General features: G+C 39.1%; 1 protein-coding gene across 8 annotated transcripts in view; it reads right to left on the bottom strand.

Annotated features, from left to right (window-relative positions):
• Positions 1 to 24,829, bottom strand: part of piezo2b (piezo-type mechanosensitive ion channel component 2b) — a 90,795-nt gene that overhangs the window by 52,955 nt on the left and 13,011 nt on the right. For all 8 annotated transcript variants that reach the window (XR_012772815.1, XM_075482925.1, XM_075482930.1 and 5 more), the window contains exons 4-8: positions 18,823 to 18,865; positions 16,074 to 16,236; positions 13,336 to 13,603; positions 10,413 to 10,626; positions 3,656 to 3,830 (exon numbers count right to left, since the gene is read on the bottom strand). Coding sequence is in view for 7 of the 8 variants with exons in the window: in XM_075482925.1 (XP_075339040.1) it covers positions 3,656 to 3,830; positions 10,413 to 10,626; positions 13,336 to 13,603; positions 16,074 to 16,236; positions 18,823 to 18,865 (863 nt within the window). In the remaining variant the exon portion in view is untranslated. The remainder of the gene's footprint in view (positions 1 to 3,655; positions 3,831 to 10,412; positions 10,627 to 13,335; positions 13,604 to 16,073; positions 16,237 to 18,822; positions 18,866 to 24,829) is intronic.

Raw genomic sequence — 24,829 nt, 5'->3', positions numbered from 1 at the left:
AAGAGCGGCGGATGAAGTGTTGCAACCATCATGCCTGAGGGGGCAGCGTTATGATCTGAGGTTTGCTTCAGTTGGTCAGGTCCCTGTTCAGCAATGTTATTTGTCCCAAAAGAAACAAAATGTATAATATATTTCTTTCTACCCTAACAATGTCAGAACTTATTGAGCTCAAATTGTAAAAGAGTGGTTCAGGGAACAAGAGTCATCATTTTCACATATGAATGTGTCACCACAGAGTCCAGAAACTAAACTCATTAAGAATCTTTGGGACTTTTTGGAGAAGACTTTATGTGACTGTGTGACTCTCAGATCATAAATACAAGATTTTAGTGATGAATTAATGCAACAAATGAATGTTGTCACTTTGAATAAGCTTATCGAATCAATACAAGTGCAAATATGTGTTGTTATCAAAGTTCATGGTGTTCCAACAAAATATTAAAGTGTGGCATTTTCTGTGACCAGTATAATAGGTATCTTAAGTAGCTATGCAAACTACAGATAAAATCTGTATCTCCCCCTCCAATGCATCACCATTTGGTCCACTGTTTGTGAAGATGTCTTGTTGCATTCACTGTGCCTGGAAAGTGGGAGGTTGGAACTCATAGATTTTTTTTTTTCCCCGAAGACCTCTACATTTGGCTGGTTCACGACAAAGAATGAAAGGTGTTCACCTGGCTTTCAAACTCCCGCCTAATACTTACTGAGAATAAGTTGTAGAAGAGGGATAGGAAAATAGTTTAGTACAATTACCAGACATTTTTTCACGATACAGGATTAGAAAGTCAGGTTTTCCAGTCACATTTACTCCCCCCCAACACCCCTCGTCCCAGCAATCTCTGACTGAGGTTTCCACCAATGGCAGCTGTCAATACCTGAAGAAGAATTACTGTTTTCATTATTGGTCCTTGGTTTGGGGCTACCTTGTTTATAGCGGAGGTTACGGTGGCAAATTATTGAAAAAATTGCAAAAAAAAACAAACCTGTCAGCTGATGATTGAAGCACTAATAACTTTTTATTATTAGCCTTTAATCTAAAGTGTAAGAGTAGGTAAAAACATACACACCCTTCGGTGGAACGATCAATAATGCATACAGCCCTACAGGTTTGCAGGGAAGTATTGACCCCTCTATAAAAACACTAATCTATAACTCCATTAGAGGACAGAGGAGCTGAGCCTCAGGCTCTGTGGTGAAGGAGGACAGGGGTGGGTTTTCTTGAATGTCACCATGTAGCATGATGTTTCACTCACAGCAGAAAAGCAGAAAAGTTTCTATCAAGTAAAAGTGAAATCTACAAAGATTAAGTTCCATTAGATCAAATCTGTATGGGTCAGTTCACCCAAACAAAGGTTTAATGTCTTTCCTCCAGTAAAATGATGCTGCAGAGCCCAAACAATGAACTTAAGATGTTTAATTACTCCATATAGCTGAGGAATCAGCGGATGATTCTAGCTATTCCCTAAAAACTATGATTCTTATATGCAAGTTATGTGACATGTAGTTAATATAAAAATGAATATTATGCCTAATGCAAAGAAACCAGATCAAATGCTTTATCACTTGGGTGGACAGACGCTCTAATTAAAGCTAAATAAGATGATGAGCGACCCTGCACTTCAGTCTGTTGTACAGGACACCTGGGGTTAACATTTTCCTCATTACCACATTTCCTAAAGATAAAACCAGTTGCACAAAACACCATTAATGTTTGTGATTAAGATTTTCTTGAAAATCTCCATAGCTTGACCTTATACTTCAGAAATTCCTTGAAATTAGTAAAAAACCTTAACGACAAATGTAAGGAAAAAACAAAGTATCTTCAACTGTATCCTAACCGCAGCATGGCAGTGCCTGTGTTCTCTGAAATTACTGGATACACTTAACAACAAACGATGGATTTTACATTATAGATTTGACCTACACACAATTCATGATTTGTCTAATCGTTTACAGTTGGATCTACTCTCTGTAGCTGTGCTCTTTCAGCCTCTCTCCAGTTAATGATTGCCGTATGGTTTATGCCGGGAGATGTATCCACTCAATTTTTGAGTGATTTCATGTCCGTGTGGCACATCATTTGCTGAGTGCTGAACACAGTGGTTAACTTCAGTCTAAACAAGAGGAGGACACACACTTGCCTTCCGAGAAGTGTGTGTGTAACAGCACACACATCAGGATTCAGGCGCTCGTACATCATGTAGATCAATTTATTAACAGAAAGAAAATTAACTAACAAATTTGGCTGTCCAGTTTCCATCTTCTATTTATTCCAAAGTATTCATGTGCTGCTTATGTGAGATGGTCACAGCAATAACAGTTCTACCAAGTGATGGTGCAGGGAAAAAGGAAAACTGTCTGAATCGTTCTGAAATGTTCATGTTTTCTCATTTAAGGACACTTTTTAAGAGATTTTGTGCAAAATCCTGAAATGAGCGCCTCAGATTAGGAAGGATTAATCCTTAAGTGTCAAAATCATGGAGAAAACTTAAGGTGCGTTGTGTTCCTCGTGTAGCAGATGCTCGCAGATGTAAATCAAATATGGCCCGGAAAGTACACACAATCCGTCATTAGTGCTGCCACAATTCATCATCCCATGACAATCCTACAAATTTGAAACAGTTGTGTCTGTTTGTCAGGCAACACCCAAACACAGCAGCATTGTGCCAAAATGTCTTCTCCTTTCATGCTATGTCAAAATCAGACCCAGTCTGATGACACATACTGTAAGCTACACATGGCAGACAGATCCATCCACGATCGATTGTCCTGGAATCTTTCACCAGTGCAGATTCTCTGATCTTGAGGCCAACTGGCTGCCAGTCTAATCCAATCTGAAGCTATTTCAGCTCACAGTCGAATTTACTGAGTACCGAATGTAGATAAGATAAATCTCAGATGCCCACTGACTGTTTTCATCCACTTTAGCTCATCCAAAATGAAGATTTTTCTCACAGCAGAGACTGACTCAAGTTTAACAGCTCATAAATCACCTGTTGTTTATGATAGGGTTAGGTTTTTACCAAAGACTTTTTACTCAGGATCCCCCAGGAGTGAGCTGGAGAATGTTACTGGGGAGAGGGATGTCTGGGCATCCCGCCTGGACCTGTTGCCATCATGATAATGGATGGATAGATGGATGCTGTTTATGTGAAGGTGATCATCTATAGCAGGCTCTTTCCTTCAGTTTCCAGCTTTCCTTTAACTCATAATACTGTCATTATAGAATAGAATAGAATAGAATAGAATAGAAAAATACTTTATTCATCCCCCGGTGGGGGAAATTCAAATACATTATTTAGATATGTATGATAACATAAGCTGTTTGTGTTCTTGTTTGGCTTTCACTTAACTTATTTCCAGGCCAGGGCGTAGGTGTGAATGAACATTAGAGCAGATTTTGGGAGAATAAAATCAGAATCACATTTTCCTTGAAAATGAAAGACAGTTAGCGCATTGAATAAATCTGTAAAAATCTGAGCAGAAGTCCTTGAGTTACAACAACACGAAGTGTTTAAACATAAAAGACATCTAATATAAACCTGATAACCACATAATTGGCATAATGAGCTACAAATATCACACTGTTGCGCACTAAAAAAAGGCTCAGAGTCATGTTGTGTGTGTTGTGTGTATGTCTGTTTGTGGTCCTCACCATCAGCTGGTCGATGGGCTCCTGCAGCCAGAGGCGGATGAGCGTGGCCAGGGTGTAATAGAGAATCAGTAGCATGATGGGATTGACAAAGTGGTACCACTTACGCTCCGGGTGCACAATGAGCTTCCATGTGTAGGAGCAGTTGCTCTGAATAACGGGGGAGATACCAAATACACTGCGGAGACAAACAGACAGGTATGTAAGTAAAGGAACAGGAAGTGTTTCAGTAGAGAAAACAGATATATTTCATTTTAGCTTTTTCCACTTAAGGAATATCTAAAAATTAAGAAGACTGACGTGAAAGTCAGTCAATTCAGAATTGTGAAAACTGTTAGAGATTTATAACTGTTCCCTATGCTAGATTTAAACGCTTTCAAGAAGTTACACCTCAACTATGAAAGGCACTTCCCCCGTTTTTATGTTGTACTGATTGTTTTGATTCCTTCATAAAGCAGCTGAAGACTTTTTAATTCTGTAAGCTTTCAGTTTATAGGGGATTTTATGTAATTTACTTGTATTATAATTTAATTGTCTTTTATTGTATTTATTGTGATACACTTTGTAATTTTAGTAAGGTACTATATAAAATGGGCCTACTTACTTACATGTAATGATCACAAATTAAACATTTGATTACAATGAGGTCAACATACACTTCAGCTTCAAATATTAGACATTTAATGATTGTCTGACAACCTGTTTTTCACAATAATTTGGCTTTAATACAGAGGACAGCAGGCTGTCTCTTAATTGCAAGATCAGTGGTTTAATCCCCAGTTTCCGTTTGTCACGACCCATGGCCTGTGCCTCCCTCTGTGGTTTTGAGAAATCAGATTTAACTTTGGTGTTTCCTGACCGGGTATATTCAATTCAATTCAATTCAGTTCAGTTTTATGTATAAGGTGCCAAATCACAGCAAATGTCATCTCAAGGCACTTCAAAGAAGGATGCGGATATGTATTGTACCTGTGGACATGAGTGGATCAGTGTCCTCTGTGCTAAGAAAGACGCCCTGAGCTGCACTCTAGTTCCCAGGGTAGACAGAGGTATCTAACCTGGCTTGGAAAGATTTTCAACGAAGATCTGGAATATAAATTCTGGCTAAATCATTAAAAAAACAACTTCTGAATACTGCCTCTGGCTTGTCCCAGCCACAGATGTTACAGAGCAGATATGGGGACGTCCTTTTCAAGCATCTTTGTATAGTTCTCCAGCTAGACCCTGAGCAGTTTCTGTCAGTTGGGTGGGAAGAATATGCTGCCATAAGGGTGTAAGTTTGATCTCCAACAATGTTAAGGCAGACTGTACATGTCCAAGCAGCATCCACATAAATGCCAAGACCCAAAGTTTTCCTATTCGAACATCATCTGGTGAACACTGCTAATGCTGATGAACGTGTTGTGAAAAATGGACGAAGGTAAGCAGTTTAGTTGTGTTGTACTCAGAGTACTTAAGCTTACTTAGGTGTTAATTTATAAAACCTCTACATAAAAACTAAATCTTTGATAAAAGATAAATTAATCAAATAGCAAACGATGACTTCCTTTCAGGAAATTGAAGGCACTCCGAACAAAAAAATATTCAGACGTCAAAATTTGAACAATACAGTGAGTCTAAGAGTTTGTTTGTACAAAACAAAAGATGTCACATGGTTCACTTCTTTTCCGCCTGAGCAGAACAAAGAACATCTACGCAGGAAATGTACTGACGTATGTGTTACAATTACTCAAGTTTAGAAGCCCCCTGGGTCTTTTCTTTTAAGCCACGTAGAGAAGTGACCACCCTCCTGATCCCAGCACACTTCCTGTTTCATCTTACAGCTGGGGAGGGCCAGCTGGTCACATGACTGGGGACTTCCATTGTGAGTGGGGGAGGCAGGAAGTGCCGTGGAAGCCAGGAATCTCAACAGTCTCACTCAGCACCAGACCCACAGCAAGGCCGAGTCACTGTCAACAAGGACAATTAGGCCTGACAGTGGCGTATTGTCCAATGGGGGACGGACATATTTAAGGTCCGAGAGCTCGGCTCTAACTCCCTGAAGGTGTGCGCGGAGGAAACGGGGCAGAGTACAGGAGAATGTGTTACTTTAAACATCACATCGGGCCTCAGTTTTCATACAGAGTCAGACAAAAATACCTCAGAGCAGTGGAAAGTCAACATGAACGTGTGAGAAGGGAGATGATGAAATAGTATAGAGAGCTACCAAACAAGAATCAGAGCCATGGCAAACTTTCCAAATGAAGGCCTTTAAACACACAAATGAGGCGCTTTTTTCAAAAATGAGGAGACTGCTGTTTTCCACCTACACTCCAAGCAAAGCAAAGTTTACAAGCTGACTAATCCTCTATGATCTGACTTTTTTTGGTAATATTTGAACTTGTTTGATGAATGTCCATGTAAACAAATTATCTCTAATATCAGTGCATTCCATTCCTGACCTTTAAAACTCAGTAATGCATTTGAGGCCCAAATATATGAAAAGATTGGCTGTGTGAAAGTAGGTTTTAGGACACCAGATGAGGAAAAAAGTAGCAAGGATGACACAGAATTTTATTTTTACGCAGTTAATCATCTGATGACCCCCATTAATTTCATTGAGCCTCACTATATGTACACGTACAGGTCAGCTGAGCTACAGTTAAACATGTGAGAAAAGGAGGAAAATCGATTTATTGATTGAAGTCTGTCAGACTCCATCAGGTGGCAATAAGCCCACTTTCAGCTTGTTAGTATTGGGCGTTTTCTGGCTGGCAGCAAATTGGTACCTTTTGAAGCAGTTAATTGGTTAACTTTACAGTGCTGTAAATTTCTTATTTGCTGTAGGTTTTCTGTTAAAAACCAGGAGAAACTCATCCATGCATTCATCTCCAGTAGACTCGATTACTGTAACGCTCTTTTAACTGGACTTCCCAAAAAGAACATTAAACATCTGCAGCTCATCCAGAACGCTGCTGCTAGAGTTTTAACCCGGACTAAGAGATCTGAACACATCACAGCAGCTTTATAATCTTTACACTGGCTTCCAGTCAGTCACAGAATAGATTTTAAAAGTCTGCTGATGGTTTACAAATCCCAGAACGGCTTAGGCCCAAAATACATCTATGATATGTTCATGAAATGTGCTGTACAAATAAATTTGACTTTGACTTTGTTACCTGTGTTTTGTGTTTTAGTCCTGCCATTTCCCCACTTTTGCCTCAGTCATTCTTCTGCCCTGCCATCAGCTTCCCTCCCTTCACCTGTGTTCATTCTCATCAGCTGCACTCACTCACCAATCACCCTCCAAAGTATTATGTTGTGTGGTGTAGACGAGGAACCCGAATGCAGATTATAAATTAATCTCTTCAAAGAAACTATAACAAAAGGTGCGGCAAAGCTGGAATTCAAAACCTTAAACTGACAAAACAAAAGCCCTAAGAACAGACAAAAACCTGACTATTATTATGAAAAATAACTTGAGTAGAATGATGACATAACCTGATATGAACAGTGAAGGTAAACGATAACAAACCTGATTAAACGACATAGGTGAGGATCTGACAATGAGTGAATGACAACTGGCAGTTGATCGTGAAAACCTGCTCATTCTTCTACTATTTACTGGCTTCTTCTGTTAATTTTAGGTCATTGCTTGGGGTGGGAGATGTGAGGCATGCGCAGACCACCTAAGCCAGTTTGGGTCTGATTGAAAGTGTGATCACTCTGTTCAGTATTAATTTGACTCCCAAATACATTATCTGGGTGTGCTAGGCTGACTTTGACAACTTTGATTGAGTACAGTGTGTGTAGAGCGTTTACATCTATTTTTTGACACGGATTCTTGGTCCATTCTGACTAACAAAGAGGAGAAGAAGTTCTTTTCGGGAAACAAACGTCCAGCAATGAATTGTCTCAGCACCAGTTTCATGCTTCATTAAAGAGGTTGTTTGTTTTCAGAGGTCAGAGCTCAACTCCTGTCAGTGACATCACTACGCTTGTTCCAATCAGGTCGACATCTGCTCTCATTTGCAACTGATGTTTTTCCGTTCCAAATAAATCTATTTTTGATCACATTATCCGCAAAAACTGTCAAAAAACGAGAACCAATCAAGTTTTCTGTTGGTCAAAAAACCCTTTTTGGGAAACTCCTACTTATATTTCACACCTTCTGTTCACAGTCGGTACAGCTGCACAGTTTGAGGTTCATATGAGACTGTTGTTTTAATGAAAAAAAACTTCCAAAGCAACTTTGTATTAACCAGCTTATCTGCCATCAGAGGCAGGAGAGGGATGCGGAGGAGCCAAGGTTTGTTCAAGGCAGCTTCACTAATACATAGCTGTAAATAGCCTGGATCCTGACACACAGCAGCAAAGCTTTCAAATGAGAAAGAGGGAGATCGATAAAACCCTGCAACACCAAGGGCACCGAGACACCGGCTACACTGACACAGCTACAGTGCTGCTGGTGAGCTCTGAAAGACACATTATTCTACAAGTTAATGGAACAGCAACACAGTGTTCAGTGTTTTTCACTATCTGTGCTTCTATTCTACATTCAACCACTTTTAATTTTATCCAAGCTTTGAATTTTCAGTTGAGTAAACTTGTCATTTTTACTTCTCCAACACAGAAAATGTTTGATTTACATGTTTCGTTTACTGTGGATAAATCGACTTTAATGTTGTTGATTTCAAGAAAGCCGTTACAGCAAATTTGGCTCTCTTTAGGTTTTGGATCTTTTTAATGTTTGTTTTTTAAGACGAGAAGACTGAAACGAGCAGTAAACACCATGAATGAGCACCTCCACCTTGGAACTGCTGTGGCTTGAATGAGTTATTCAGTTGTTGTTGTGCACACCTACACTGTACTGTTTCACAAGGTTGTCTATAGATATTATAACATATTTATATATATATATTTATTTATATATATATATATATATATATATATATATATATATATATATATATATATATATACATATTTTCATTTATTCTACAGTATTCTAAGCTGTCAGTCAAACAAGATTAACTTTATCTGATTGTTACCTTTAATAAACAAAACCGCTTTAATAGAAGAATTTCATTCACGTTTTATCAAATCAAAAACACTTAAGTTTAAAGATTTGGTTGACCTCAAAACAACCCAAATCAAGTGCAGAGCAAGAAACCAATAATTGCCCCACAATATTCTGATTTGATGTCATGAATTGAGAGGAAGTTACATGTTCAGTAAAGCGGTTGTCAGAACTAATTATTATGCTGTAACTAACTATTACAGTAAAGGGGGAAAATAAAAACAATGTTTATCACTTCATAAATTCACAGAACTGTTTAAAACTAATATAGTAAGAAAATTTTGGGAAGAAGTGGCCAAGTAAGAAAACTGTGGTTATATGTCTCATCCTTTATATTATTTATGTTATTATCATTATTATAATAATTACAGAAAAACTGCCTGTTTACACATGTATGGATACGAAAATGTACGCATTTCCTGTATGAAGGTTTTTCTTTTCTCTTTTTTAATAAAAGAGGGCAGGTCTCGATAAGTGGAAACTTATGATAGTAAACTATCTGCATTTGTTTTGTGTATCATTTTATTTTAAATTAGTTGTGTAAAATAAACAAACTAAGTTTCACTTGTATCGTGTATTAAAATGCCATGTTCTCTAGATGAAAGTGATCAAATCATGTAGTTTAGCAATTAAACATTCATTAGGTTCATTAAAATAATGATGAATGAGGCCAATCCAAAGTGGAAAAAATAACCCGAAATATCAGGAAGATGTAAACTGCCAGCAGGTGGAAAAGGAGAGCAGAACTGAATCATGACCAGTCTAAATGCAAACAAAAAATCTGATGTTACTTCATCCTTTTCAGTGGAATTTGGCCTTTTTGATGATATTTGACATATTCTTGCGTTATAATTAGGTAAAAACTCACACATAAAACCCATAAAAGTCACATAAAACAAAAATAAGCTTGAGAACTAATTCTTTGGGACGATTTACTTCACGTGTAAAATGTCTTTCACCAACCAAATTAAATCTAATGAGACCAAACCTTTGTATATGCAGTATCCACTAAGTTGGAACAACAGATTTGCTAAATGCCAAAAGAGTTTTTAGCTGTTTTTAGTGTACAGAGTCAGCTCTCACTTCATCTGGGACTAACATATGTTGGCAAGATGGTACAACAATGTGGCTTTAATCCAACCACAGCGTTTCACCGCTGCAACCACAGACCACTGATTGCCTTCTTCCTCATGCATAATAAAAGACATTGGTTGCACTGAGGAGCATTAAAGCTCTGCTTCTCATGCTGATGTGCTGGGAGTGAGTAGGAGGTGGAAACGTCTACCCTCCAGCTCGGGTGGACTTTTCCTTTGCCTTCTTGTTTCTAACAATAGTAAATATTTACTAACATCTAAACAAATTTAGTTATAGTTGAGTCAGAGGAGCTCTGGCTGCTGACCTCGCTCATCACAGCATGTGTTTTCACTTTATGAAGAAGGCAGACAGCATCAGAATGAGATTATGCTGTTAAATGAAACACAGTTTCAGTGGAATATCAAAGTGGAAAGTGGGACGGGAGACACTGACAGTTTACATTTCTCACTGTTGTGGAGGCAATAGTTTGTAGCTTCTTTAAGGTTCGATTCATCTCATTCTGTCCCAGTAAGTATCTTAGTACTGCTACATCTGCTCTAGAGAAGGGTTAGACAGCTCAATGTTGGGACTGTGTGCGGTTCTGGAGACAAACTCCACGTGTCTGACCTGACGAAGTCGTCGCGTGGTGAGATCGCCTCCTGGAAGAACTGGAACTGGTATAGGTAGAGCACGATGAGGTGTCCGGCGCTGAAAATGGCCATGAGAACGCACATGCAGCTAAAGATGAGCGTGTTGAAGGTCCGGCAGAAGGACCACCAGGTGCACAGGAACAGGAAGATGGAGAAGTAAACGAAAGAGGTCATCGAGGGGAGCATGATCCCTGTAAACACAAAAACAAAGGTCAATTTGAACAGCCAAGACTCTAAATATATATATATATACACGTCTTTGTTTTAAACCACAGAGCTCCAGATTGGCAGGAACCATAAGCAGAGGATGTTAGGAAAGTTGGAAATCTGAGAAAAAGGGTTTGTAGCCATTGTGGGATTCTGGAAGTGGTTTGTAGATAGATGACAGGACGCTTAAAATCAGAGAACAGATCCGCTTACCATAGTGAAGCCACAACCAAGTCGAATCAGAAGGTTAAATCCGACTCAAACACAGTTCAGGGAAGAAAGAACAAAGCTTGTACTTTAAGAAAAGCCTTTCTTTTCATTCTTTGCTCTTCTTTGAAAGAAAACAACTAACCAGTTCTCCCCAGTTAACTCTGAGTTATTAAACTTTTTTGAGAGCCTAAAATCACACCTGCAGTAAGAGCTAATATAACAAACAGCCTGCCAAGATAGATTCTCTCGCAATCATGAGCGTGCTAATCTCACAGAAACCAGCCACTCAAACAAAGACAATTTCACAGCGCTGCAGAGCATGTCTATTTAAAACTGTGTAAAACTATAGGAAAAAAACACTGCCTATACCAGCAGAAACCTATGATTAAATTAAACCGCCACATTAAATAAGTTATTCTCAGCCTGGGGGTCGGGACCAGATTCTTTTGGAGGAAAAATAAATTCACATATCAAACATGAAGTGACGCATTTTTGACAGGGGAATAGCTTATACAAAAAAACACCTTTCTCTCATAAATAAATCCCCCTTCCCATGGTGAAAGTATCTTTCCAGTGGAGTTTATGGGTGACTCTGTGAGAACTGTAAGCAAAAACCACAAAAGTGGCTTTATTTACATGTGCAGCCACATATTAACCGGATAATAATCTTAATAAACAGCCTCATCCAATCACTTTAATCCAAAGAAGATCAAAATAAGGAATAATCAAATTGTATACACCTGAATTGCAATATGAGTCTTATGGTATCTGTCAACACTGATGCTTTACAATGAATGCCTTCATCTCCACAGTTGCCAGATCCATTAATTATAGGACTTGTTTTCATTGATCGGGTTACTTATTTCTGTCACAGGATCTGGCAACACCGACTCCAGCAGCATGGCTGTCTGTAAAAAGAACACACAATCTTGGGGATAAAGAGAAACCTGAGTCTTATTTAGTCTTACTGAGGCTCTGCTGTCTTATTTAGAATAAAATGAATTGTCATTTAAAATATGGACTTAAACTAATAATCAGAGATGGTGAGATGAGATAAGGAGATCAAATCACTGTCCATCTCATCCTGTCAGCCTGTTCTGGAGCTCTCGCTGTCGGCTGCTCAGGATAACCAAAGGCTTTATTAACATCATTAATGCCATGAAGGATGTTTGAGGTGTTGGTGGTGGGGGGAAAGAGAAATGGCAATATCGTCTTTCATTTGGCCACTGGTCATTTTATCAGCACCCTTTTCTTCTCCACTTTCTTTATCTCTCATCCATCTCAGTGACTGATTTATCAATCAATAGCGCGGGACAGAGGCGGGCACTTCCAAACACATCCTCAAGCACGATACACATGCTCACCTTATTATTACAACATGTCACCTTTACAGCCTACTAATTAGGTTCATTCACAACACGTCAGTGACATGATTGGGTATAAAAGCAGCACCTTAGAGAGGCTGAGGTTCTCGGACGTAAAGATGAGCAGAGGTTTAGCAATCTGAAGAAAAAACTGCATCTACAAATTTGGAGGAATTTCTGAATATTATTCCAAACATAAAAGTAAAGACTGAATTTTTCATCATTTACAGATCACAGTCTCAAAATGTTTTGAGAATCTGGAGACCTCTTTGCATGCAAGGGACACAGCTAAAAGTCAATATTAGATATCCGTGATCTTCAGGCCCTCAGGCAGCACTGTATTAAAAACAGACATGATGCTGTCATGGAAAGCCCTGAATGCGCTCAGGAACACTTCCAGAAATCATTGCCTGTGAACACAGTTCACCGTGTAATGCACAAAATAAAGCCTAAAGCTCTAACATGCAAAGAAGAAGCCACATGTGACCATGATCCAGAAACACTGATGTCTTCTCTGGCCCAAAGCTCATTTAAAATGGACTGAGGCAAAGTGGAAAACTGTTCTGTGGTCAGAGGAATCAACATTTGATTTTTTTTTTTTAAATCATGGACGCCACATTCTCTGGACTAAAGAGGACAGAAACCATCGAGTGCACGGCTCAAAAGAATGCACCTTTGATGGCATTAAACTGGAAACTTGCACATCTGGAAAGGCACAATCAATGTTAGATATATAGATAAGTATAGAAGTGTAAATCTATAGAAGTATAGAAAAGATGGAAACTGATAAAACATCTGCTGCTGTCAGCTACAGGGGAGGGGAGACACAGGCCCAGGGCAGTAAAATGCTGAGCAAAGCTGCCTGAGCAGTTAAACGGTCTATATACTTTATAATTATCTGCGCAGCATCCTGTTTATACAAGTCATAGATTTTGGTTGATGAAATTCATCGCCCGTTTTGTTACATGAGTAATATTTTCAATTTTGATCCACCATTAACTGGAATGTATCACTACCTCGTTGTTAAAAAAAAACATTCAATAAAACGTTCAGATAAGCTCGAAACTTTTTCGAAGCTTTTTCACTTTACTTAAAATAACAGAAACGGATAAAACTCACCTGTCGTGCCCAACAAGATGGTGACCACAACCTTCCCCGCAGTGGTAATCAAGTTCCCGATGATCTCCTTCACTTTAGATGCTACTTCGGCCACCAGCCGCAGAATCTTCATCTTTGTGCTCTCTTTCTCTTCTTCCTCCTCCTCCTCCTCCTCCTCCTCTTCCTCATACAGCTCCTCGTTGTCCTCATCCTCCTCAGCCTCATACCCCGCTTCAAGGTCCTCCTCCAGTAAGATGTTGTCATCCAGGCTCAGCTTCTCCTCTTCTTCCTTAAAGGTGCATCACAGTAACACACAATGGTTTAGTATCCAAAGACAATTGGTGCCGTTTGAAGGTCAGAGCTCTCCATGGTGCTGAAGACTGTTTCCTACAGGTGGCGTTAGCATAACAATCCCCCTGTTTCCTCCACTATTTTACAAAGGTCTTTCCTGTGAGTGTATTCCAGCATGTAATATATATATTTATGATTATATCTGTGGTCTGCATGGCTGTTTGAGATGTAACCAGCAGTCCTTTGCAAATGTTTTCCTCTGGAACCACGTTGGCTCGAGATCGAGTCCAGTCAGTTCTTCCTTGGCTGCTATTTCAAACCAACTGTGTCCCTCTTCTCCTTTAGCCTCAGTAAATGGGAAACATAAGAACAAGTCAGCCATTCACTTCAGCATCTAAGGCACTAGACAACCTGAGGAGCAGGTGGTATAAATCGTGCTTTGACCGAAACAATAATTTCAGCTCCGATGGCTCACAAACAAAAACATAAACCACAAGAGGCTTTTTAAAGGAATTCCTGGTCTTTCTGTGCCAGCAGGAGCAGTCGAACCGAAAGTAAATGTGGATTTAATTAAGACTGAGTCATAAAATGAAGGACTTGCCAGGGAATGGGGGCTGTTTTCCAAGTCATCAACTCTCACACAGAAGTCTATATTCAAACTCCTGCTCCCTGTAGCAGAGGCCGCTCTCAAAAAAGCCTCAAAGTGAAAATAAATATAATCAGTCAGGTTGATCGCTGAACTTTTTGTCTGCATACATGAAATTTCAAAGAGTGTAAAGACGTAAGGAACAGCTGACAAACTCAGAGTCTGGAAAACAATGTGTTCTTTCTGAGGGTGACAATTCACCTTGAACTGAGGAAGGTTCAAAAGGGTTTAGATATTTTTTAAGAGGTTTCAATAATTACTCAGTTTAGATTCTTAGTCACCCTGGTCATAGTAATTTTCAGTGCTTGAGAGAAGATGAGTGGATTTCTTTTTATTAGTTTTGAAGATGTTTCACCTCAAATGAAGAGCCTTTAAGATGAGAGGTGAAAAGCCCTCACGAAACCAAGAAAAAAAAGTTGAGTTGTCTTCTATTCAAGCACTTAGGGTCAACAATAGGGTGCAAGTAATACTTAACCATTTGCATCACATGCACAGTTGCAAATAATATTACATATACCATAAAAGCCCAAGTGTATTTCAGTTCTAAAAGCACCTATTACCACCTCAGTTACACTGCACTGCAGATTTGAAGTGACACTGCCTCATTGTTTCGACTGCATACTTTTTTAGTATAAACTAAATGAACCTTTTCTAAAAACCTGTTCGGACCGTGTAAATGAACCTGGTGACAAGATGTTTATTCTGGGGTTTGGCTTGCAGAGGTTTTTGGAGAGACATACTTCAAACAGTCTGAGACATTTCCTCTTTATGTTTATGAAAAAATTATTCTCGTAGTTTTTTTTTTTGTTTTTTTTTCATGTCATGTCGATTTCTTTCAAGGTATTCCATCTTTTGGCTTTTCTTCATCACATTCCCACACATGGCATTCTTAAACAAAAGGAGTGTTTAAACATGTATAGTTTCTTATCTATGGCCTGATATCATCCTATAGATAAGAAACTAATAGAAAAACAGCCCAGAAACTACCACTACCTCCCTGTGGACAAGCCACGAATGGTTAGTATCCACCTACATGCTACACAGTTTCTGATAACCATGAATTTCTAAAATTATTAGACAGAGGTCTTGAGTGTGAGCTGCTAGCTGTTGTGCAGTCAGGTAAAATCCATTTAATTTCTTTTAGTCCAAAAGTTGCTGCTGACAGTTTTGGAGCCTCCATGTGTGATGTTGCAATCAAAAATGTGTGTTTCTGTGAAGAAAAAGCAAGCCATGTCCAGTCTTGCAGCCCTGAGCGCAGTACCTTCATTGAAAATTACAAGTGTACACCCAGTCGTTATGTCAGTGCCGATCGGAGTCAGTAAATACCCACTACTGCTCCATAATCATTTGAAACAAAACTCGATGCCCATTTAACACTTCCGTATCGCAAAAAACAGATGTTAGCAGGTGGCTGTGGGTCTTTTGACCAGTTTAAAAAGGTTTTAAACAGTTGATGTTTGCAAAAGCTAAACTGGAAAACTTGTCTGATGTGAAGCATGCTGTGGTTAATAATCATCACCAACAGGAAATAATTAAAATGTACAACAACCAAGAAGAAAATACACGATACTGTGACAGTTTTAGCTTCTCTTTAAGGTACAGAGTCAAGAAATATGATGCTATCCATGCAATTTCGCAAGGAAACTCGCAGTGTCCTCCTATTCACAGAATTAACTGCTTTTCTCAGTTTTGTTTCATGTAATCATGTAAATTGTGGGGTTTATTTCAAGCTAATTTTACTATATCAATAACCATTAGGTATATTCCTAAATGTAATCACTGGAACAGACAGGCAGTGCTCGCCAGCACAAATGAAACTCACTTGTTCCTCTGCCTCGAAGTCTGCGTTGTACTGGGCCATGTCCTCAGGCAGCCTCTTCTGGACCAGACTGCGACACAGCAGCCAGATGGCCAAGCCGGCCACGAACATGCCAATGTCAGGGATGAACACTCGGATGCCGTTCCCTGCATCTGCACCAATCACGCTGTGGACACACGAAAAAAACAGAGGAAAACTAACAGCAGAAAGCAGAGGCTTGTTTCCTAAAAGCGCAAATTAATCCAAATACCTCTACAAAATTTGGATTTGGAGCAAATCTTGAAGGCTAGGATCCCGACAAAATGATGGAAATTGGCCATGGTACAACCCACTTAACTATTCACGGACAGTCACTTTTGATATAAAGCAGTTTTTCTAAGAATCCAGGGTCTTATGGTTAATCCTTTAGTTAATTTGGCCCAGGAATAATTCGGTTATCTGAGACACAGCACGCTGTTTGTCTTAAAATGCAACATCATTCGAAAATGCATGGACTGTAAGTTTTTATTTTGTATAATTTCTCTTCGATGTGTTGAAGTGCCCTCTAATTCATGGGAACAAATATTATTGCAGCAATTATATATTTCAGAAAACACCAACCCCTCACATGAATTCATGGGAATCTGGAGTTTTCCGTTACTTAATTGTTCTTTTAATATGTGTTGTGTTGAATGCTTCAGCTTTTATATGGAGCACCACCCTCTCTAATGAAATCAGGCAGGCGGGTTTTTAAGTGTATTGCCATTAACAAGTGAGTGAAATTCCATTCAAACAAAAAGACCCTGAGAAAGTGTGTTTATTTTTTTTAAAACTCAGCTGTGAAAAACATGTTTACTCCCTTGAAGACAGCCTCATTTGTTTATAATGAGGTAGCTGGCACAATTTCTGAAATGGCCCTCTTTTTTTGCTTTTTCTATCTACATCAACTGGAACAAACTAAAATAAGATTTTTAAGATGTTCTAGTGATGTGATCTGAGGTCTCTGAGCAGAACTTAAAATCACATTCACCTGTTTTGGTTTGCTCAAACTGTGCTTTTCATTCATCAAGAAAAATAAAACACTGTTTAAGCAAATGAACCTTTTGTGGCATTTCTTACTTTGTCAGCTAAATGTTTGCTCAGACAGGAAGTTAAACAGTTAAGACCGTTTGTTGCCATGTAACATCAAGCTTTATATAATGCAGTGTGATGCTTTTATGCTGCCTGGGGATAGGTTTTATGAGGTGTCATGATTGCATGTTTAATTAAACCAATAAAAAAATGTCTTTGAAATGGCTAACAGGTTTCAAAACCTTTAAAACTCTTTTATGTCCAAACTAACTTCTATTCCTGTTTTACAACAATCATGCTGCATCCTGTGTTTGGCCACCTACTGTAAGTGTTTTCTTGACATTTCAAACTGAGCTCCAAGTGTAATTAAGCAGCTCACAATAAACAAAACAGGCAGCCGAGAAAAAAGCCAAATGTTTGGCCCTGGCTGTAAAGCAACTGGTCATTTCAAGTAGAACCGATCTGACTCTGGCCTTGAGTGGATGTTAAGCTTGTAAAAGTAACAAGTTGAAAACAGAGTGCTAATCATCATGATGGAAAACGCACACTCTGAGAAACAGTCGGGCCTCTGGCTGCTGTTGGAGAGTTTAATTTAATCAAGGACGTCTGTTTCCATCTGCTTTATTGTTGAGAAGCTTCGTGCATCCTCACGCGGATGAAAGAGATGGAAACCGTCAGAGCCAAAAAACAAAAACAAAAAGGTTGAGCCAGCAACTTTAATGACTCCCACTTTCCTTGACTTATCATGTGAGGGAATTACAATTACGTTAGTATGCTAAAATTTGTTCGTCATTGCGTCACGCTGCATGAATAATCAGCCATACCGCTTCAGTGAAAACTACCTATAGAGTCTGCAAAATATGTTGGACAATCCATAAATATTTGGTGTTTATAAAGGATTTACAGAGGAGTGTTGGATGGTAGAAAAAAAACACACTACAGCTGTGAACCCTCTGTGGACTCCTATATATGAGACTTGAGCTACACTTTTCTCCACACAGGCAGTGAAACGCACCAAATGCAGCAGTAAATTTTGTAGATGCACTGTGTATGATCCTCAACACAAACAGATACATGCAGGTGAGATAGAATGTTTATGACCCTACTTCCGCCACTTACTCTTTAGTATACTATCCACTGAGGGCTGTTGAGTACTGGAAAAAGGACGTGGATAAATTTGGACATTCCCGTACTCAGGAAACCACGTCTAATATGATCACAGGCATGTGCGGAGACAGACACAAACGCAAGAGCTTTGAGAAATAGCCCTGTTGACTCGTTGGGTTTAGCTTTCATCAAATATCCACACAGGGACACGTTAGGAGCATTTAAAAAGCTTGTCAGAAGGTGAGCCGGTGCACGTAAATGCAAAAAGTGGTAGTTAATGTTATTGTGGGGTTGATATATTTAGGATGCTTTGCAGAGTCAGTGGAGAATAAGAGCTGCGTGAACGATGTTGTATAAGTGAAGTAAAAATGTCCTTTGCTGTTGATTGTGAATAAAGAAGTCTGATTTTACAGCTCAGATTGCTGCTGCGCCCTTTCACCAGTTGGCAGTCAATGAGCAGCCAAACTGCTTACGAGTTTTATGATGCAGTCACAGCTTTTTAGCAGAGGAATGAAGGGGATTTCTCTGAGGCTGCCAAGTATCAAACGCATTGTCAAAATAGAAAATCTGTTCGACTGAATAATTATTCTCTCACCTCTCAAAGCCGATTTGTCGTATGGACGTCTCCCACGCCGAACCTGGACAGAAACAAAAAGATGTATTTAATGAATGCAGTTATTGTTTGTTTAGCAAAGACTCGCACCTTAAAGGATAAGACCGTTTTTTTGACATTGGGCCCTTGATTTCACATTATAACATGATGTTCTACTCACCCCTGCTTGTTGTTGGTCATTTGGAGCTGTTCCGAAGATATTCGCGAGGCGTCTGGCTGCTCTCTTGAGATATTCGGCCATGAAACGGTTTCCTATGGGCAAGCTTATACAGGCACAAACTATGCTGTTTATAATTTATTAATTACTGTACACTAGCACTGATAACGTGGAGGTGCGTCGCTTACTTAAAAAAATCCGGGTTACTAATTTTGAATTTTAGCCGAATGAATAAATAGGCAGCAGGTCTGTGGGCTGTCTGTGGCAGTAGCACGACGAGGACGTCAGTAACACCCACTTTACGACAAAAAAATCTAAATTACAGTAACCCGGATCTTTTTAAGTAAGCGACGCACCTCCACGTTATCAGTGCTAATGTACAGTAATTAATAAACTATAAACAGCATAGTTTGTGCCTGTATAAGCTTGCCCATAGGAAACCGTTTCATGGCCGAATATCTCAAGAGAGCAGCCAGACGCCTCTCGAATATCTTCGGAACAGCTCCAAATGTTCAACAACAAGCAGGGGTGAGTAGAACATCATGTTATAATGTGAAATCAAGGGCCCAATGTCAAAAAACCGGTCTTATCCTTTAATGCGACAGCATTAAACAACAATACTGTATCATTGTCAGAAAAACATGTACAGCGGTGTTTACAGGTGGTCCAACACCTGTATGACTCATTAGTTACAGGTGACTGCTCCTTATGAGTCAAATTGACTAAGAGACACATCCAAATGTTTTGTCTGTGTGTTCTGAGGTTTTTTTTCTTTATTTCTCCTGGTTTAGTTACGTTATTCTTGGTTTTATTATGTTCATTGCTTTTGTTTTAATCCTGTTCTACGTCTTGTATTTGCCTTACATAAGTGTTGTGTATCCTGGTTAACTTTGCCATGGTTAATTTTCTAGAGCCTGTTTCTTTGGGGGTTAGTTTTCAGTTAGTTGTGTTTCCTCCAGTTGTTACCCCCTTTTGTTTGATTAATTATTCTATAGCCAGAGAAAACTTAACATCAGTTCATCAGTTGTTTTGTTTAAGACGCTGAGCTGTTCAAGGGGTGAGTTATCTAGCTTACAAAGTGCAGTGATGAGAGTTTAACGCTGATAAAAAAATAAATAGTCTCACTAATCTATATGCTGTGTCACCAGCATGCATGTCACAGCCTGTTTCACACCTTAAATTCAAGAGTGGACAAAGAATAATTCATTTGGACGATGGTTCCGTGTCTCTAAACTACAGAGGATTGAGAGAAAAAAAGGAATAAAAGCTTAGTGTAAAAAATACACTGAAATCCAGAAAAAATAACAAAAAGACAAAATACCATTTTAATAATCTCATAATTAAGACAAAAAACATATTTCCAGTCAAAAAAGAAATTTAAACATTAGTCACTTATTAGGAAATACAAGAAAACAAACTGGATTAAACTCCAGGTGCAGAAAATATATCAGTACTGATACTGAAGTTTATTATATCCCTGTGACAAACAACCCTGAGAAAAGTTTCACTACTGGAGATGTTCTGTGTCTAAATTCCTTATTCTTCTATCTGAAATCAAAAGTTTAACCCAAATTTTAAAAAAAAACAGTCCCAGGTGGCTGAAAAAGAGGGAGCAGGTCAGTGGGTGGGTGAAATTTAAAAGGACAAAAACATCTGTGAAGGGAGGAGGCCACATGACTCAGCCCTGACATCAAACACTTGACCCACAGTCTGAGTGAACTGTTAACTGTTATCTGGCCGCCTCCACACAGCCTCTCCCACCTTTAAGAGCTCCGTGAAAGAGGACAGACAGACTCCTCTGCGGTGAAAATGAACTGTAATGGCTAAAAAGCCAAAACAGTTATCACTACTTCGCTACTTACCGCGTTGTGATGCATTATATAGCTACGGGAAATCGACTATAGGTTCACCTCCATCATTAATTAATGGATAGTTTAACAGCAGTGGCAAGAGATGAAAATGTATGAAGGGTGAATGTACAAAACTACTAGATTAAGGGTCAAAACAATTAAGAAAGCACAAAATTTAATTGGCGCAAACAACGATTGATGCTGTCTGTTGTGGATCCTTTCATTACATTTATTTTGCAGACCCTTGTGTAAAGAGCAATTTGAGGTCTACACTCTTCCACATGTGGATTAAAGAAGCAAAGGATTCATACGACAAATAAAATGTCAAACAAATAAATTGCCAATCTTTTTTACAACCTCTGAGGGGGGAAATTAAAGAGAACTTTACTGCTAGTAAAGCTGTAATGTTTTTTTGTTTAACATTTATTCAGATTTTAATATAATTCAAACAGGTTGTTGCTGCGCAAATTATGCTGTACCAATTCCAAATTTGCCGGTCCACTGCTTTTTGTCAACTTTCAACCGCCCAACTGTGGCTGATTCACTTTATTTCCCACCCAATATAAAAACTACATAACTGAGAGCACAAAAGCTCGGATCCACAAGTATAAAACAGCAAAGAGCAGAGAGCAAAACATCCACAAACCAGAAATCTAAAGATTAACATAACTCTCTTTAGTGGAGACAGACAGGCAAAATCAATAAACAATCAAACAAAACTAAATTTAATTTTTAATTAAATTAAATAAGAAAATAATTGTTTAACCAGAGATTAGGAGTAATATTAAGAAAAAACATCTAAGATTACAGTCTGAAATGCACTCTTTTGAGAATTGAATCAAAGATTATTATTCTCCAGGATTAAAGGTCTAAATTCACTAAACATCTTAAAGTTGGATCAATCTGATCACAAAAGTGAAGCCACCACCAGGATACAGAGAATGACACATAAAAGTAAATGTTGCACCAGTGCGATGTGTCACATGACCTGCTGTACTATAAATCCCCGGTGACCTTCATCAGCACGTTCTTCTTCTCTTAAATAAATAAAAACTGCAACATTGAAGTAATTCAATCTCATTTAAATAAGGCCTGTACTGAATATGTCTGTTGGTTAATCAAGCGTTTTATAGGGCAGCGAAGAGATAAGGCTCCTATAAAAGAGAAACAACAAAAAGCTTTGTTTTATTTTCTTCTCTCAATAACTTCTGATTTTTCTTACCCCACAAATCTAATAGTTAAACTCAGAGAATATCTAAGGTTGTTTTATGCCTAACAAACTTCTTTTAATCTACATTAACAAATACAATGTCATATTGGTCTTAGTCCACTGGATTTGTTAATACCTGTATAAAACTTATCAGCCAATGGTCTAGTTATGCTGTGCAATGCTTTTTTAACTACCTTTGGAATCCTTAGCTACAAAATCCCTTCAGCACTTAATTAAAAAGGATGGCTCGTGAGTTTAAATAACAGGGAAAACTTACCATAAGCACACAAACACAAGCAAAAATAGATTGGAGAGAAAGTCTATCCATTCAACTCGGTAAATATCTGTGTTGCCAGCAAGCTGTGACACAAACTCTGCATGGTGTAGTTTTTTGATTTTCTGCTCTAATAAAGTCGAGATAACTCAGTTTATATGGCACATTACAAATGTTGAGCACAGTGCAGTAAACAAAAACAGATTAAGAGGAAGCAGAGAACATACAGGAACACGAAGAAGTTCTGAGCTTTAAAAACTCTGAGTAGAAAAACAGATTCAGATTAAGTCTTTAAAATAAACAGCTACGATTTGTGTTATCTTTATAGATGTAATGATAAAAAGAAACAACAAGAAAGTGTGCCGTATTAAGGAACAAGAAAAAAAACTGTTATTGTGTCCACAGAACCAGACCCATAACAAGCATGTAAACATGTTAGTCCAACCGGACAAAATCAAAGCTTTCAAAACTGGATCCACACATCCAGATAATGTAGTCGGGGCTCAAATCACGCTGCATATATAAGCTCAATAAGACTCAACAAGGTGCTCTGTGCATGGTCCAAAATGCCATCTTTTTGCATCTTTTAGTCTAAGTGTATGTCAGTACAGCTAAATTTCCAATAAAGCTGCTCTCATTCACATATTTTTCAGTTTCTTTTGACAGACGACTAAACGCATCAGATATTGTCACTGACAATCAGCCATTTCCAGACTGTCGCTCTAATAAAATCCTGATTTCATAACCGCAGCATCATCTGACAAAATCAGCACGATAGTAACTTAAAGGCAAGGTCTCATATTTCAGTTTGAATTTAAACACTGGCGCTGAGAAGGACAGCCTGATTTGGAGTAGCTGTTTCGGTGCGTGAGAGATGCGACTGAAAAGGCAGAATCAGCTCAGGATACAAGTTTGGATCCCAGAACCACTAAAAGTTGCTGATTTGATGACCTAAGAGTCTGACCTGGAGCTCCAGCTCTCTACTTTACTGTCCTCAACAAGCCAAAGTAACTATGATGAAAGGCAGAGCCAGAAAAATGTACGGAGGGAGATGAAGTCTGCTGATGATCGCCCACGGAGGCAATAAAGCCCAAATGACTTCTTCAAACAGATACCGAGACTGCAATCAAAACACAGCCTGTTTTAGTGACTCCTGAGTCCAAACATCTGCAGCATGTAACTTCACCCTTCACCCATCTACACCTACAAGTGCGAGAGGACACCCATCCTGTGTGTGACATCATGCTCTCCGAATGCCAGAGGTAAAATGAGGCCAGTCTAATCTACCGCATGACAAGAGGAATATTGTGTAAAACAGGCTGAGCTCAGCGTGGAGACTTCTGGAAGAGGGTGTGCGACTTTCTGTCTGTTGAGGCGAGGCCGCGTTTCACCCCAGCTGGGCACCAAAAATACCTGTCCTCAGACTTTATGTGAGCATCATAAAACACCCCTTGTGCTTTCTGGACTGTTAACCTCAGTGCAGCATTTCTCTGCACTCTCTTCTATCTCTGGGGCCTAATGCCTGTTACGCCTCTCCACGCACGGAGGAATATTTCAGAATTTCAACATGTCAAAGCATACAGTGTAATCAGACAGTCACAAAAAGTTCAGAAAACGCCTCACATCTTCCAAACAGCTGGAAGGATGTGTATGGATAAGCCGGGCTGAAATTGCCATGAAACAGTTGTTCAACAGGCTATTGAGCCCCTCTGAGCGGCTGATAATATGTCGCCGTTAGATGTGGTCCAAATCAAAACAGATCCTTTTTGTTTTAACCTACACCAGATGGGTGGGTATTGCCACTAAGGATAATGTCTGCCAAAAATTACAGTAAAATATCTCAAAGTCGGAGAAGTGTATTCTCTCTGCGGACAATTTAGCTGACGTGAATTGTAGCAAACTCCACCCATCTGGTGCTCCTTCGTGGTTAACGCAAACTGTTTGTAAATGCAGTTCCCTCCCCTGTGTCGACTCAGCACACAGGAATGACGGATAACTCCAAAGGAAGCCGGCCCCGGCTCATCTGGTGACCACTCGCTGACCTGCCCTAACAGCTGGAGGTGTTAGCTCTTTTGGAAATAAACTCAACTCAGCTTACTGCTCTAATGGTGTATTTGGCTGCAAAAAAAAAAAACAGAGGAAATTATATGAAGTTATTCAGGGGAAGGTTGGCCACTTGACAGTGAGGAGGAAAAGGAAAAGGGTGTCAAGGGGGCTAAATGTGGCTAAACCTGATATAGAAATCTGAGATAAGGCGCTCTCTCAGAATTAAGGCGGCAGTTTAAGAAGACAAGAGTAATGTCTAACTTCCTGTTGAAGCCAAAAGTGAAAATAAGAATAGGTTTACTTTAGCCTCATCCTGAAAACATGCAGAAAAGTCATCCATCAGATCACTAAATAGAAACAAAGTAGATTAATGAACTTTATTAACCTATCCTGCCCGGGTTTGAGCCACAAACTGCAGTGTCTGAGAATCCAGCAATTAAGATCTCCATGAG

This window comes from Odontesthes bonariensis, chromosome 14, assembly GCF_027942865.1.
Source record: "Odontesthes bonariensis isolate fOdoBon6 chromosome 14, fOdoBon6.hap1, whole genome shotgun sequence".
Classification (NCBI taxonomy): domain Eukaryota; kingdom Metazoa; phylum Chordata; class Actinopteri; order Atheriniformes; family Atherinopsidae; genus Odontesthes; species Odontesthes bonariensis.
Note: the sequence above shows the minus strand (reverse complement) of the source record. Positions and strands in the feature narration are given on the sequence as shown.